The sequence below is a fragment of the Clupea harengus genome, chromosome 23, assembly GCF_900700415.2.
Source record: "Clupea harengus chromosome 23, Ch_v2.0.2, whole genome shotgun sequence".
Taxonomy (NCBI): Eukaryota; Metazoa; Chordata; class Actinopteri; order Clupeiformes; family Clupeidae; genus Clupea; species Clupea harengus.
Genome location: NC_045174.1, coordinates 3,129,378 through 3,146,377, shown reverse-complemented (window position 1 = coordinate 3,146,377; position 17,000 = coordinate 3,129,378). Strand labels below are relative to the sequence as shown.

General features: G+C 45.1%; 1 protein-coding gene across 1 annotated transcript; it reads left to right on the top strand.

The window, feature by feature from the left end:
• Positions 1-49: 49 nt before the first annotated feature.
• nploc4 (NPL4 homolog, ubiquitin recognition factor) lies at positions 50-15,083 on the top strand. Its single transcript, XM_012820044.3, has 17 exons — positions 50-1,026; positions 2,424-2,504; positions 5,117-5,217; positions 5,622-5,855; positions 6,189-6,237; positions 6,359-6,453; positions 6,898-7,021; positions 7,297-7,476; positions 7,865-7,951; positions 9,091-9,162; positions 9,342-9,468; positions 9,743-9,903; positions 10,583-10,654; positions 11,632-11,724; positions 12,334-12,450; positions 14,156-14,258; positions 14,608-15,083. The coding sequence occupies exons 1-17, from the start codon at positions 1,012-1,014 to the stop codon at positions 14,763-14,765; spliced, it is 1,869 nt and encodes a 622-aa protein (XP_012675498.2). The 5' UTR covers positions 50-1,011; the 3' UTR covers positions 14,766-15,083.
• Positions 15,084-17,000: the final 1,917 nt, after the last annotated feature.

The window sequence follows — 17,000 nt, the reverse complement described above, 5'->3', positions numbered from 1 at the left end:
TGCACAACATGTTTACATATACAACATTATGACAATTTTGAGTAAAAAAGCTGGTTTGTTTGATTTAAAAGACTTACATACTACTGAATACATAATTAATTTCAAATATATATTGCAACAACAATATCCTAGATTCCATAAGTTGGATTTCAAATAGTTTTTAATCAGTCGTAAGGTTTTACTGATTGCCTACAAAGCACTTCCTGGATTGGCTCCAGATTACACTTTAGAACACATTTTCTTTCAGGTTTCTCAGACACTACACTCTACACTATACTACACACTCAGAATCTAAGGACAGCCATCCACAGGATGTCAATATTTTATTTTTTTTGCCTGAATATTTCAAATTGTAAACTTGTTAACTTTTTTGTATCTTCTTAATGAATGTTTTCTTCTATTTTACAGGTTTTGTTTGATATTGTTTTACACTGAACTGTGAACAGACAGATGCTATATACATATAACAGTATTCATCTAATTATTCAATAATTTTATTGAAAGAACAAATATAAGAACAATTACAGATATTCTACAACAATGAAACATTTACCAGGAAAATACACATACTTGCATTCATTTTTGTTCTCAGCAGTAGATGAGTCATCTCTCCTACACAGTGAAGTGAACTGTTGGGTTGTGATAACCCATTAACGTTGCTTTATCTTGAAGTGGCAGTAACAGTTTTATATTTCATTAGCATCTATTGAATTACTTACTTCTATAATTTTAGTGAAATATCTAGCCAAATATCTTTAAAGCACCAACTCAGGCGTTCTATTGATTTGATGGCGGAACCTTCTATTCTAATGCAATGTTTCAGGTAGAACAGACAAGTGCGATACCTGATATACACGGAACAATAAAAGTGTAGCACCTAGTATTTTCGTGCCGTGGGATGGAGTTTTCATTTCGTTGACTGTTGTTAGCTAAGTCAAAGACAGTAAACGCCGAAATAGTGGCCCCATTCGTCTCATTAAGAAGCACATCGGGAGCGTAAGCCCGGTCAATATGGCAGATAACATTGTGAGTTATAAGCTTTTATGTTTTCTTGACATTTCATATACATGTAATACCAACGAAGTCTCTCGAGTGATGAGGCAGCAGAATTCTTAGCCGGGGAGCTAGCAAGCTAGTTAGCTTTTTTGGCAGGAGCAAGCTAGGACAGCTCGCTTACTAGCCAGCTTACGTTAGTTAAGGGCCTGTCTAAACTGTGAGCAGCTATGCGCCAGTTGTGATTCGGCTCTCAATTCATGAGTCAGGGCATAGTTTCATGATTAAAGATTCCTCTAGGGATATGTTATATTGTTGAGTCAGCCACGCATACAGGCGAGACCTGTTTCAAAACACATGGTTGACAAAGAAAACTCACTGACAGCTCCAGAGATAGCTAGCTAGCTAGCTTGTAACTTAGTGGACCTTAGTAACTTTAACCTAATTTAGACGGCCTTTCTAGTCTGCTAATAATATGTCACCCGGCTTTTTGTGCTACTATGGGGTGTTTAATTTATAGTTGCCGTCAGGTGCCGTTACCTAGCTAACTAAGTCAACTAACTGTCGTTAACTATAATTGCTAGCTGGGAACACTTAATACCAAGAGCTAATATTATAACGATAGCTATTTGGCGTCAACTGTAAACGTCAATGTTTTAGATTGTCACTATCCAGATAGCTATCTAGTAGCTATTTAGCCCATGTAGCCTGCCACGAAGAAACCTCAAGATAATTTGGCGAGCGTAACGTTAGCCTTCTTATTTTCGGATGCAGATTAACTTTAATTAACTGTACATTAGAACTGCAGTTACAGCCACCGTCTGTTTATAACGTCTACTCAACTTGGCCTCAACAAATCTAACTTGAAATAGGCTAGCGGGAGCATCATTATTTGGAATTTTTTTAGTCTGTCCGTATCAGAAAAAAAAATAGAAAACTTTATCTGTAAACATAATTACTCGAAAAGGATGATGTTAAAACTTGTTTTTGTTTGTCAGCTGTCATCTGACAGTTATGCATTCATTTGGCTTGCTCGGAAATATTAGCGGGCTAGTTCTCCACTAAAACTATTTGCCGCAGTAGTTTATGTGCAAAGAAGTAAACACATGTCATGTCTATATATCCTCAAGTTTGACACGCAGCATACAAAGTAAACGACAAATGTAAATTCTGCAACTACATCCCCCCTCATCCTTTTCGCAGCTATGTCAGTGAGAACTGAAGAAAAGCTTACTCTTTGTATTGTTAATACATTCTGCTGTCAGATGAACCTTTCTTTGTCGTATCTTACATTGATTACTTTTTCAATGTGGGTTAAAGTAAGGGTGGAAGAGACTTTATTTGGATAATTCTGGCATCTAAATAATTTATCATTGTCATTCACAGCACTAAAATGATTATAATGAATTTAATGTCTGACTTTCACACAGATTGTCCGCATCCAGTCCCCCGACGGGATGAGGAAACTCAGCGCCACCAAAAGGGAGACAGCTGCAGCTTTTCTCAAGAAGGTAACACAGTAAAAGTTCATTTGCTGGGCTGTCTTGCTCAGTCCATTGCTCAACTCCATTCCAACTGCCATTCACTGTGCAGGTCTCCATCCCTCTCAGACACCTGTGCATGATAAGGAGGCTCCTCCTGTTGCAGTGTGTCCGAGAGTACTTCAAGAGTCAGCCTAGAGGTCAAGCTTTCAGAATGTCACTTGTTGTACAGAGGAGACACACCTACATGGTGGTCTGACAGACCCTGAAGTATGCTACCTAATCCATCTGGGTCAGTTATGGGGGACTTTGGTGTACATGTGGGTGGGAATGATTATCCTTTTTTAGTGCATCTGAAGCTACGCAAAGGCAGTGTTCGAAGTACTTGAACAGAAAACCGTGATGGTATGTGGTCCTTTTTGACCACTTTTTGGGGAAGAATAGCCAGAGTTGGCCCCCAGCAATCTCAAATATCCCCACACATCCTTATCATGTCATGTCTGGCTCCACAATTTTGCCCAAAAGCTTTTGCCACAGCATGTCTGCAATACAATACTGTAAAACATATAATACTGTATCCCATATTTTGCTTTTGGTGACCACATTTTTGGCGCTGAACACTGGTTTGTTTAGGGGACCACCAGAGCACCTCACCTTGTTATATGTGCCTAAGTCGGCTACAGTCCTGACCTCAACTCACAGCACAGAGGCCAACCACTCAGCCCCTGACATTCGACTCCACTCCTTGGGTCCGTCTCGTTCGGTTCTCATTGCGAAAGATGCTCACTGCTGATTTATTGATGAGGCTGTGCAAAAGACAGAGAGAGAGAGAGATGGGAAGAGAGAGAGAGGAGAGGAGTCACTGCTCTGTTACTCCGTTTGCCTCAGCGTGGAGCTTTGTGCACAGGCCGGCTTCAAAGAGATGGAGGGTAGCAGGGTGTTATAAATAGCCCCACTGCAGCAGAAGGCCGGCCAGGTAGTCATTGGGAAACCACACACACCCCCCTCTCTAACCCTGCACCCACCCCTTTCCCAGTGATATAGATTGATAACTCCTCATCATAGTTACTTTCCCTCCCCAGTGCTGAGGCAGACACCATTTGCTGTCAGCACTCTGGTGTTATTTAATCTGATGCAGAGCAATTCAAACACACCCCAGCAAACCTCTCTCTCTCTCTCTCTCTCTCTCTCTCTCTCTCTCTCTCTCTCTCTCTCTCTCTCTCTCTCTGTGCGCCTCTCTCTGCCTCTCTCTGTGCGCCTCTCTCTGCCTCTCTCTGGGCGTTTCCTGCAGCGTGGCACTGATGTGCACTGCACGCCGATTCAATGCTCCCTCACAGTGTGGGTCGGACCGGAGGAAAGGGGCGGAGGTGGGGAGGAATAAACAAACTCTTTAAAAGCCCAGAAACTGCGGCAGTGCCATTAAAAATGTACACCCCTGCTTTAGATGGAGAACCAGAGCTCCGTGCAGGAGGCGTCACTAAGAGTTCAACTGGGGTTCAGTTCAGAGAAGCACAGTAGCAGTAGCAAGCTGATTCTGGAAACAGACCCCCCCCCCCCCCCCCCCCCCCCCAAAATGGTGTTGACACAGGGGCCAGATCCTTTCCAGAGATGACTGCCCTCCCCCGTGATGTTTCATTTCAACCTCTTTGTTTGCAGCTGCAGTTGTCAGTTCTAGTAATAAACCATACCATTCTGTGGAGCCATTAGAAAAGCCATCAAAGCCATTGCAGACCCAGGCCAGTGTGCTGCTACTGCTTTTAGTGCTCCTGACTGACTGAAGGGCATCCTGTCGATGTGATTTGCTCTTACGCTGCCTTTTTTTTAAATGGATCCCAGAAACTGCTGTCCTGAAATAAATGCGGTACTGATTTGTAATGGGGCTGTGCACTCCAGAAGCTCTGCTGCACAGACACACTCCCCGTTTGGCCTTTAATACCTTAAAAAAAAGAAGTCTGTTTAGTCTTGTTCTGTACATGCAGGAGCTGTTGCTCACCGACCATGATGCTGCCTTTGTTTTCTCTTGTGCATTGTCTTGTGCGGGGCGTTGTGTCCAGATTGGCAGTGACGCGCAGCGCTAGCTCTGCTTTGGCTAGGATTGTCAGAAACTCACCTGGATGGGGCTTGTTTTGTCATCGCAGTGTTTACTTTTAATGCGATTGTTCCTTTCAATTTTGCCTCTCACACACGCCGATGCACTACAGGTGTCATCATTGATATTCACCACCAGTTTCATATTCCCACATTCCCAGACTGTTGTCAGACTCGCTCGCTCTCTCTCTCTCTCTCTCTCTCTCTCTCTCAGAAGAGTCTTTGAACTTCATGAGCTCATTTCCATTTAAAAGCCATATTTCATCATGGACCAGACAGGCGGTGTTCCCTGCGCTGGGTGTGATGCTGACTGAAGCTGTCGCCTTGCACAGCCTAGTGAAGAGATGGCACAGCAGTGCTGCGTACATGAGGAACCCCTAGAGCTCAACTTGTAGATAAAGGAGCTTAAGACATCAAGGTGGAGGGTTTGAATTGCCAGAGCAGGCGAGCGCAGATGAATATAGGTGTTTTCACTTAATGTCTCTCTTTGGATTTAGCTGTCCAATGGCTGAAAGTGTGACTGGTTGTGTTTTTGTGCTTTACCCTTACTGTAGGTAGCCAAAGAGTATGGCTTTAATTCCAATGGTTTCTCCATATACCTGAATCGCAACAAGACCGACGAGATCCTGTCCCAGAGCAAGGCCCTCAGTCTCAAGTGAGTTTGAGTTCGTTTGAGTCTTGTGTATACCTGTTTATGTGTTTGTGTAAGTTTGAGTCTGTGTATACCTGTTTGTGTGAGTCTGTGTATACCTGTTTATGTGTTTGTGTAAGTGTGAGTCTGTGTATACCTGTTTGTGTGAGTCTGTGTATACCTTTTTATGTGTTTGTGTAAGTTTGAGTCTGTGTATACCTGTTTGTGTGAGTCTGTGTATATCTGTTTATGTGTTTGTGTAAGTTTGAGTCTGTGTATACCTGTTTGTTTGAGTCTGTGTATACCTGTTTATGTGTTTGTGTAAGTGCGAGTCTGTGTATACTGGTTTGTGTAAGTGTTTAAAAGGGTTTCATGGGTGTTCCATATTGCCTGTCTCACTCTATCCTTGTCTCTCTCTCTCTCCGTAGACATGGCGACATGCTCTACCTCTACCCCTCATCCTCCCCTGGATCGTCCAGCGAGGTGATGGACGTTGCGACGCCACTCTCGTCCTTCTCGATCCCCTCCACGTCATCTTCATCCTCCTCTTCCTCCTCCTCCATGTCGCGTTCGCACTCGTCGCCACAGATCCCCGAGGACGAGATCGACCAGATCCTGGCCAAACAGGATGGCAAGATCTACCGCAACAAAGACCCACAGCTGTGAGTGTGTCTCTCTCTCTCTCTCTCTCTCTCTCTCTCTCTCTCTCTCTCTTCAGTTTTAGTTCTTCCTTCCCTCTTTCACTCACTCACTCACTCACTCTCTCTCTCCCTGTTTCTCACACTCTCACACACTCTCTCTCTCTCTCTCTCACACACACACACACACACACACACACACACACACGCCTTTTCTCACACTCTCTCCGTTTCACACACACACACACACACACACAACTCAGTTGTAACTCAGTTGCAGGTCCTTCTCTCTGTCTTGTGCCACGTGTCTTCAATAGTCTTACTATATTGTTAACAACTACTTCTGTGTCCTTGCAGCTGTCGGCATGGTGCGATGGGCAAATGTGTACATTGCGTACCGCTAGAGGTAAGCTCCTCTTCATCATCAGTTTATCTTCATCCTCTTCCTCTGTCCCAGTAAACAGAGCATCAATTAATCTCTCTCTCTCTTTCTTTCTCTTTCTTCTTCCTCCTTCCTTCTCTTTTAGCCTTTTGACGAGGACTACCTGAATCACCTGGACCCGCCGGTCAAGCACATGTCATTCCACGCCTACATCCGCAAGCTCACGGGCGGCGCTGACAAGTGAGTGGCGGCCGCTGTCGGCCAATCACTTGTTCTGTGGAGCGGGAAGGCACTACACAGTGGGACTGTCACACATATGTAGTCACCCTCCCAAGTACTCTGAGGCTGATTTTGAAGTGTTCAAACGTTACCACAGGGTACATATTTGGAGAGTTGTCGTGATGCAATCTCTTACATTTCTGCACTCCAGTTTGCAGTTGATGAATTATTAATAGATTTTCCGTCTGGGTATTTGAGTTATAGCTGAGGCTCTCCCTACTGCTATTGACTCGCTTGAGAGCTGAGACTTGTAGATTGTTGCATATTTATATCGAACTCACTAACCTTTCCATCTGCGACAGAATAAGAATTAGATCAGCAATAAATGGTTAGGAACGGTGAGGCATAAAACGTTACTCATTGTTGTGTGTTTGTGTGCCATTTTCTTTTCCTCTTGTTCCACAGGGGCAAGTTTGTGGCACTGGAGAACATCAGCTGTAAGATCAAATTAGGCTGCGATGGGCACCCGCCCTGGCCCGAGGGCATCTGCACTAAATGCCAGCCCAGTGCCATCACGCTCAACAGACAAGTAAGTGTGTACCACCTCACTGAATGCTGGCTCAGACTGACTTTTCTTTGCTTGAAAAAGCTGGCCACAGATAAATTGAAGTGAATATTTTCTTGATGTCTGATAAAGTGGTAAGACTACATTAGGTCAGCCATCATGTTATTACCGAGGTTCGGTTGCTGCTTTTCTGTCAACCATTATGATTATATTGGTTTGACTGTAAGGCTTAATCATTACACATTCATCCCAAGCTTCCTGTGTAAATTGACAACTTCAGTGATTGTACTGTATTGCAGAAATACAGACACGTGGACAACATCATGTTTGAGAACCACACCACCGCTGATCGCTTCCTGGACTTCTGGAGGAAGACGGGCAGCCAGCGCATGGGCTACCTGTACGGCAGGTACACAGAGCACAAGGACATCCCCCTGGGCATCCGGGCCGAGGTGGCAGCCATCTACGAGCCCCCACAGGTGAGAGAAGGAGGACTACGAAGGGGGAAATGCAGTAGTGAAACTTTTGGTTTTTCAGCAGAACAAAATGGTCGGTTTCTTCTGGGTAGATAAATATTTATCCAGACTAGGTTCCCATGTCGGCACGCTTTTATCTGTAGCAACATTTTTGTAGCACTAGATGGCGCTATCTTCATGTTAATGAAGAGCAAAGTGCACTGCAGGCACCATTTGAAGTCAGTTCAAGTAAATATGTTCATGGCAGCTGTAATAGTCTGGCTGACCATGACCATTTGCCTAGTAAACAAGACAGACTCTGATACCCAGTATTGCATTATCTACATTTCTTTTTTGCCTTTTTCTATCCCTATTGTGTTGAGATCTATTCACCACCACCATTTTTGCCCAGATCGGCACTCAGAACAGCCTGGAGCTGATGGAGGACCCCAAAGCCGCAGCCGTGGAGGAGATCGCCGCTAAGCTGGGCCTGTGCAAGGTACCACACACACACACACACACACACACACACACACACAGAGAGACACACACAGAGACACACACACACCACACGATTACCTGCTGTTCATGGAGTGTGTGTTAGTGCTGGGCCTGTGCAAGGTACCGCACACACACACACACACAGAGACACACACACACTGCACGATCACCTGCTGTTCATGGAGTGTGTGTTAGTCAGCAATGCGTGACTGAGTTGATATAACCTGAACCACTACCTTTTGCGTCAATTTCAGAACAGTTTACTGGCCCCTTAAGTATGTGTTATACCCCGTTTAGTATAATTCCCCCCCGTGCCCAGATTAATGTAGTGTATTGGAACGACATTGAAAATGTGTGTGTTGAATGCAGAACTATGGATCCCTGTCTTGTGTCTCTGATTTGAACCACAGCACTGTTCCAAGGCTTTTCTGTGTTCACATGCAGGCCTCCATTGTCAAGCAGCCTCACATAAAGACCCAGCTGTTGGCTTACCCGGCCATTTCATTGTACAAGACACACAGCACTGTCAGCATCTGTCGGCCCATAGTTCAGCATGTGTCGTTTTTTGTCTGAGACAGTGTTTGGGCCCCTGTCAAGCTTCTGCGCGACATGAAGGAAATCCGGCCAACAGCTTTGGTTGTTTGTTACTTGCATGTGCCCCCCCCCCCCCCCCCAGCAGCACTAATCTCTAACTGCACATTCCCCGAGTTAATTCTTCTCCATATGGAGTTTAAATGACCTCCACATGTGTCTGTGTGTGACGGTGTGTCTGTGCGTGTGTCTATAGCATTCCCTTCTCTTCACTCCTGGTTTCTGCAATCCCTCTCTCTGTCTATTTGTGTCTATTTGTGTGTGTGTGTGTGTGTGTGTGTGTGTGTGTGTGTGGTAGATAACAGGCAGGGTAACCTCACACCCTTGAACACATGTCTGTCCTTGCTACTGCTGTTCTAGCTTAGCCTTATCTGCATTCTACGTCTGTATGGTCGCTGGTGTTGTTGTTGATGGGTGTATCAGGTCTGCAGTCATATGCAGTGATGAAGGTGACATTTGGTGTCATGGAACAGGTTGTGCAGACGCTTGTTTCCTCACTGATGGTCCCCTTCTTCTTCTTCTTCTTCTTCTCCGCGTTCTCCTCAGGTGGGCTGGATCTTCACTGACCTTCTGTCGGAGGACACTAGAAAAGGAACAGTCCGCTACACCAGGAATAAAGTACGTTCTCCACAGAGCCACTAGGGTGGAATTGTGTACTGGTTTGGGAATAGTTTCAGAGGACAGTTTGTGTGCCACTTCACTATCAGAACAGATGTATGTGTGTTTGTTTTCTGGAGTTTTGTCCGCCATCAGTTTGTTCAGTTGGTCTAACCAAATGATTCGGCCCGCCTCTGCAGGACTCGTACTTCCTGAGTGCTGAGGAGTGCATCACAAGCGGAGACTTCCAGAACAAGCACTCCAACGCCTGCCGCCTCTCCCCCGACGGCCATTTTGGCTCCAAGTTTTTCACAGTAGTAGCCACAGGTAAATGCCCTCCCCTTCATGACTGTCTTCGCTGTGTTCCCCAGTGCCCCTTTTGGCCTCTGCTGAGTCTGCTTACATTAAAATTAAGTTCATTTGAAAGTGAACGTTTTTACCGATACATTTTTTTTTTTACATTTACATTGTCACATGGCAGATGTGTGTTCCATTTACTAATATAATAATGAGATATCAGCATGTGTTCTCCCTGGGTGTTGAACCCATGACCCTGGTGTTGTTAGCATTTTGCTAACCTGTGCATTTGCTGCTGTCCCAGGTGGTCCAGATAACCAGGTGCACTTTGAGGGCTACCAGGTGTCCAACCAGTGCATGGCCCTGGTGCGGGACGAGTGCCTACTGCCCTGCAGAGACGCGCCCGAGCTCGGCTACGCCAAAGAGTCCAGCACCGAGCAGTACGTGCCTGACGTCTTCTATAAGGTACGTTCTCTCGCATACTCGCGTGTATTCATACTAAATTAGGCCAGCACGCTAAGCTCTGTGCCTGTAGTTCCCCAAGGGATGAAGTACATGCAGCGGGTGCATATATTTATGCAAACATATACTCAAATGCTCAAGGCTCAGAAATATGTCCTCAAGAATCTCTACAAGCTACAGAATTGTATAAAAAAATCTCCAATTCCATGCTATTTTTTATCACTAAGCTCAGATTCTATACTCAATTGACACATTGACAAAATTGAAGGCCCTTAGGGCCTTGAGACACTCTTATCCCAGTTTAGTTGTTACTTCTATCTTGGGTTTGGAGTAGGACATGTTGGCCAGTGCTGCACACAGCTCTTATCTTCTCACCCTGTCCTTTCGTCTCCACTGACTGCTGGCCCTTTGGCCTAGTGCTTGTTTCAAGCGACAAGAACCGTTTACAAGTGTTCAGGCACCACAGAGTGTCCTTAGATCTTCTTGTGAGGCCCCCCACCCCCGTTCCCCCCTCGTCTCACGCACACAAGTGTTCCCCGTTCATAATCATCCGCTTCACTGCACTCTTGGCTCCGGAGTACACCTGTGACCATCTGAGAGACTGCCAAAGAGCTCTCCCGTCTCCCTGGTCTGTCTGCTATCTAACTGTTTGTTTATTTCGGTCTTTTTTCTCTCTCCACAGGACAAAGACAAGTTTGGCAATGACATCACATATTTAGCCCGTCCCCTACCTGTGGAGTACCTTATCATAGACGTGAGTAAACAAATAAACATACAACTTACAATAAAAAAACAATAGAATAAATGAATTAGGAGGATAAGGAAATGTATTAAGGATGAAGAGCAGTCAATCATGGTTCCTTTTCCATACAGTCCTCTTCAGTTGTATTGAGTGCATTCATTCGCTAACACATGTAGCTGGAGGCTTGTTTTCTTTTGGTTGCCATAGCCCCCAGAGTTGAAACTGTCAACATGTTGCCTGTTGATTTGTGACCTTGCACTTGAATGCAGCAGTTTGTACTGTGGCATGCCCAAAACTGTTCTCTCAACAAAGCCTCCCAACACAAGAGTGTTTGGACAGGTCCACATATCTCTGTGACTGAAACAACAACAGCACAGCAGCACATTTTGTTTGTTCACTTATGAGGAATTCACTCGGGGCATGAATGAGTCTGCCCAGAAGGGCCACTACATGCCAGTTATTAAAGGCTCTGCTGTGTTTTGGCAGTATGTACCTCCATTTGGTGCCAGAGTGCCATCAATTGCCAGGCTGTGCTCCATAGCTGTCATTTAATGAACTGCCAAAAACAAGCTGAGGGACTTGGCCTTGTCAATGACTTATGCTGTTTACTTTATGGTAGCATTAGCCAGTGTCAGTCCATTTATGCTGTTTCATTTTGTAATACATATCAAGTGAATTGGTCATCTTGAATCAATAGTCAGGACGTAACATGATCTATGCATGTGTGCATCAAACTATGAATCACAGCCTTCATTAATGATCTACGTACCCAGCGAGTATTTAGGCTAATGTCAATAAAGATAACATGATTACTGGAATATGTTTTTAACAGTATGTTGACATGTATACAGTGTAGCCATTTAAGACAGTAAAACATACCATGTGAAGGTAAAGTTTAAGAGCTTAGTGAGCTGGTATAAGTCAGTTGAAGACGTATCATGATCTCTTCTCTCTCTCTCTTCCTACTGACCTTTGCCCTTTGACCTCAGATCACCACCACATTCCCCAAGGACCCACAGTACACGTTCTCCTCCTCGCTGCGCTTCCCCATCGAGAACCGAGAGGCCTTGGGAGAGACGCAGGTAAGCCCGGCACCGTGCACACCGTGCACCAGCACTCTCTGTCTCACAGCTGTGTTACGCCCGGCACCGTGCACACCACGCACCAGCACTCTCTCTCTCACAGCTGTGTTTCCATAGAAGGTTCAGTCCGCATCAACATCAACATGACACATAACAGTGCAAAGATACCCACTGGTGAAAGTGAATGGAAGACAGTACATATAAAATGATTCACTCACAATTGCATTGAAAAACTATGTAAAAGTGAGCTGAACTGGTCATTTTACATTTAAAAGGTACATTTACAATAACAGCTCAGTCTCGCACCAGATGTTCTTTGCTGTAGCATAAGTGTCTTTGGTAATGCTAAGCCCAAGCTATGCTCTTCAGAGCCAAAGTAAACCATTATTTGTCCTGTTGTTTGTCCAATTCTTAGCTGAATTGTTGGCATGTATTCAAGTGGTTATGCATAGTTTGTTATGCAGGCATTGAAAAAAAAGCTTTTGAAAGTGCATCTGTGTCAGATTTGCACTGATGTTTTATGCGTGTGACTGATTATAAAGCAATCTGGTTTTTATTGGGCGTATTAAGATGAGTTTTCTGTGTGTGTGTGTGTGTTTGGGACTGCAGGATTTCCACAGTTTGGCGACGTACCTCGGTCAGTGTTCAGCCTCGTCGTTCTTGGACATAGTCTCCGATTTCCACATTCTTCTCTTCCTGGTGACTAACGAGGTTATGCCTTTACGGGTGAGTTTTCACACACACACACACACTCACACTCACTCTCTCTCGCTCACACTCACACTCTCTCTCTCTCTCTCTCTCACACTCACACTTTTGCTCATCACACCGTGACAGGAATTCATCGTTGCCACGTGTTCTCCATTGTGGAAAACGTGGAGGGCTGCAGCCATCTGGCCTTGTCTTCACATGATACATGGCACCACCTCCTCCCCAACCTCATAAGCTTTCCTGAATGAACATGTGGGGCCCTAGCAGTGAAACTTGGGGGGGGGGAATCACCTATTCTGCCCGGGCAGCTTGTCTTAACCTCTGGCAACTTCTGCCGAGCCGTGGATTTTAGGCGTGGCGACACCTTCTTCTCTGAGGGGGGAACATTTCGCAAAACAATTCATTGCCCAATTCTGATCTGGCAACAAAAAAAAAAAAGATCACGCTATCATTAGCAAGAAACTGAAGCAAACCCGTGTTATGGGTTAATGGAATTGATCTATCTCGGATATCCTCGAAGTATATACACATCCTTGCTGGCTTTTGAAAAATAATCAAATGTTTGTTTCTAATGACATATTGTCGTCTCACTAGAAGCGGTATGGTTTATTTCTTGCAAGTGATATTGCCATCTTCTTACATTGTAATGTCATCTGACGCATTCAGTTTAAAGGGATTGGTCTGCTTTCTCCCTTGTACGTCGCTTTGGACAAAAGCGTCTGCTAAATGTAATGTTAATGTAACCTAGCCTTTCACTAATTACCTTCAGCCTGGTTCTGCCCACTTAGAGCCTGTGACCACCACACCTTTAACCCCTATCTCTGAAGCATTGTATTTTTTTGTGCAACAGCGCACACGCGTTGCCATTTTAGCTCATAAACTAGAGCCTCTAGTGCTGTTTCTGATGAAGGATGTTAATCGAGGAAGTCCAAAACATTGCGTAACATTTCACCCGCTGTCATTGTGGAAAAAGGCACAACCAAGAGCTCTCTCCTGAAGCACAGATGGTGGACAGTCGTCTTTGAGTCATGAGGGAGTTCTTTGTCAGCGCTGTTTGTCTGTGTTTGTTGTGCGCTGTTTTGCTGTGTGTTTGTTGTACGCTGTTTTGTGTGTGTTTGCCAGCGCTGTTTGTGTGTGTTTGTTGTGCGCTGTTTTGCTGTGTTACAGATGTCGAGCATAGATGGCTTTAGGGCCCTTATGCCTCTTTGGCTTCGTTGTGTAATAACGGGCAACAACTTATTTGTCCAAGTTGCATAATGGACACAACCACATAGGGATTTAGTTTTTACGAATTGCGTCTGTATTTTGGTGTTAGAATGCTTGGCACCGTCTTCAGCGTTTGTACACGATCAGGGATATTGCGTTTTGGGTTCAGGCTTGACTTTGACATTTCCTAAACAAAAATCTCAACTGTTGTCCTCAGGCATGGAAGTTGATGTTCATCGGACCCTGCATGATTTCATGAGACTTTCATGTGGCCCCCCAAATATGACCTCATGACATCTCTTTCAGCCAGTCCTCTCATGTGACACCCACACTTAAGCCAGGTTCCAACAGGTTTAAACTGTTGTCGAAAATATAAAACATAATGTATATCAGACCCCACAGGACTTCAAGAGACTCTCAGGACTTTCCTTCTCCCTATTTATGTTGGAGACTACCATTCTATTGGCCCTCCCTTCCTCTCTCTCATCCCTCTGTGTGTGTCTGTTTTTTACAGGACAGTATTGGTCTCCTGCTGGACGCTGTGAAAACCTCCAACGAGGAGCTGGCACAGACATGGAAGAAATCTGAACAGTGGGCGACCATCGAGCAGCTCTGTAGTGAGTACTTCTGCTGTCTTACACAGTCCGAGACCGTAGTCCAAACTGAACTGTGTTAAAAGATAAATTGCAGGCCTACATGGAATCAGATCTGAATGACGGGAAACTACACAGACACAGATTGGTGTATAATATGCTGAGTGTAACATTATACATCAATATAATACTCTTGAAAATTATTTACTCTGGCCATATTTGACCAACTAAGGCCATCGTTGTGTAACAAAGTAAGCTCTGTGGCTGAGAATAGGGAAAAGGCTGCGAGGCTATTTGTCTTTGTCTCACGAATGTGTCTTATGTCCAGTTTGATTTGGAGCTGTTCCTAAAAGTGTGTGTGGGTGTGTTTCAGGCACTGTGGGTGGGCAGCAGTCGGGCTCTCTGGACTACGCCATGGGCGGTCCGTCAGCACCGGCCTCGTCCTCGTCCATGTGGTCGTGCCAGCACTGCACCTTCATGAACCAGCCGGGCACCGAGCTGTGCGAGATGTGCAGCCTGCCCCGCAGTTAGGCCTCCCCACCACCGGGGGGGGGGGGGGGGGGGGGGGGGGGCCATCAACGTCCCGTCCTCGCTACGCCGTTAACCGCGCGCCTGAGATCAGGAGCCAGAGTGGGCCGCCTCCTCATTCCTCTTTCTTTCTCTCTCTCTCTCTCTCTCTCTCTATCTCTCTCTATCTCTATCTATCTCTCCTCTCACTGCCCTCCCTTCTCTAAATCTATCTCTCTCGCTTTCTCTCTCTTTCTGCCTCTTTCTCCCCACCTCCCCTATTACCATCCTCCCTTTACCGCTTATCTTTCTGTAGGCCCAAATAGCCACACACCCCCCCCCCCCCCCCCCCCCATCTCACGGACAGCGTTGGGGGTGAGTGGTAACCGCGGCAGCACCCAATCGAAACGGCCAACCATCAGGTGGTGACACTGTGCAGTGTTTGATCACTTCATAAAAAACAAAACAAAACAAAAAATGATTGTGTACTCGTAGCTCTTGCAGTTCAGCAGGGATGTTTTTAGGTAAAGTACCTCGGTGAGACTCTCTTGCTAACCCCCAGCCCCGCATTCCCCCCTTCTCCCTCTCCTCCTCCTCGTCCTTCTCCTCCTCTTCTGAACATCAGGACAACAAGACCTCCTGAATCCGGACTAACACTCTCAAATCGGTCCAATCTCTAGCTCTCCCTCGGCCTTAAAATTTGTGTACATACGAGTCGAGGAATGACGCTGTTAATTTAATTTCATATGACTTTCTTTTCATGTCATTGTTTTGCTTTCCTTTTTTCTTGTACGGTGTAATAGATACGTACAAGATATTGAAACCAGTACTATTTTTCTTAGTGAAATTGCAGTGGGGTTTCTGGACTTATTGCGTTGTTTTTACAACACACACACACACACACACATGAATACACAGAAATGACACGCATCCAGTGACACTTGGGCCACACCAAGTAGCATAGTCACTCAAGCCCTCCTGGTGCCCAGCTCTATCAGCATACAGCATACAGCATAAAAGTCAGTCTTTCCCATGACCCTTTCATAATAATGGAATACAATTGGAATGGATAAAGTTGTCCATTTAGACACCCATGTGGGCACTGGCATTTTTGGATTTCGATTTCACCAGGGTTTGACAAATCCAAAAGTGTACGTGTGCGCATTTGATTTGTTTGAATCTTGGGTTTGGGGCACTTAAGGCCGTAAAGGTTTTGGTACACAATCGAGTCTCAGCTTTCACTCATCTAACTTCAAAAGCACAGAGAGGTTATTGTGCTGGAAATGAAGCAAGGCCTGTAATCATCACTATGTTCCAGTACCCTCCTGACAGGTCGTTTGCCAAAGCGCAGCTGACGTTTAAATGCCTTGCATACAACTTGCCGGTATGATGTTCAATCATGATACCTCAGCTCTGTGATTTGGATTCAGAACTCATCTTTGGGTATGGTGGACCCACAGCACTTTCACCTCTGGTTCACCTTTACAGAAGGGAATCAGACAAGTGTTTGCATTCCAAAGTTACCCTACTTCTTTTGGCTTTGACCTGTTCTATTCAAGACAGCATTTTTTTCCTTGGACTTCTTTCTTCTCCTTCACTCCACAATTTCTGACTGTTTTTTTTTTTTTTTTTCTCCCTCTCATTATCTTGCCTCTCTCCCTTTACCTGGCGCCAGTCCAGTTGAAGTGTGTGTGTGTGTGTGTGTGTGTGTGTGTGTGTGTAGGGCGAGAGTCGTGTGGTGAATGTGCTTACATTCATCATTTTGCCTCTTGAGAACCTTCCTCAAAGCCTCCAGACTGAAGTCTTTTTGGCGAGGTTAGCTCTCCAGCAGGCTGATGTGTGCAGCACCTGAGAGAGTGAGGGAAGAAAAGAACGAGAAGGAGAGGGAAGGAGGGAGGGATCAAGGGAAAGGGAGCATGCCAGGTTTAAAGTAGATGTGTGGGTTTTTTTTTTTGGTCTGAGAATTTGACAGGCACTTGTTTTTTTCCTTGAAGTTTAGCAACTACAAACCTCCAAAACTTCATTCCAGCACTATACTAGAGTGGAATGTCCACACTCAAAAGAAGGTCTTGGACAGGGCTGCTTTTGGAAGCATTATTGGGGGGGGAAAAATACATATGATGCATAAATGTATTCTAATGAATCCAAACAATTCTAAAGAGGTTATAAACTCCTGGTAGACAAACCCCTATGATCCACTTCATACATGTTGGTTTACATTTCTGCAGCTCTCTGTGCATATAGAGTATATCTAGGGGA

What these genes read in the sequence shown, in the direction of transcription:
- nploc4 (XM_012820044.3), top strand. An exon ending in CCATCTACGAGCCCCCACAG is followed by an intron (nt 7,477 to 7,864) that starts GTGAGAGAAGGA and finishes ATTTTTGCCCAG; the next exon opens with ATCGGCACTCAGAACAGCCT. An exon ending in CTAAGCTGGGCCTGTGCAAG is followed by an intron (nt 7,952 to 9,090) that starts GTACCACACACA and finishes CGTTCTCCTCAG; the next exon opens with GTGGGCTGGATCTTCACTGA.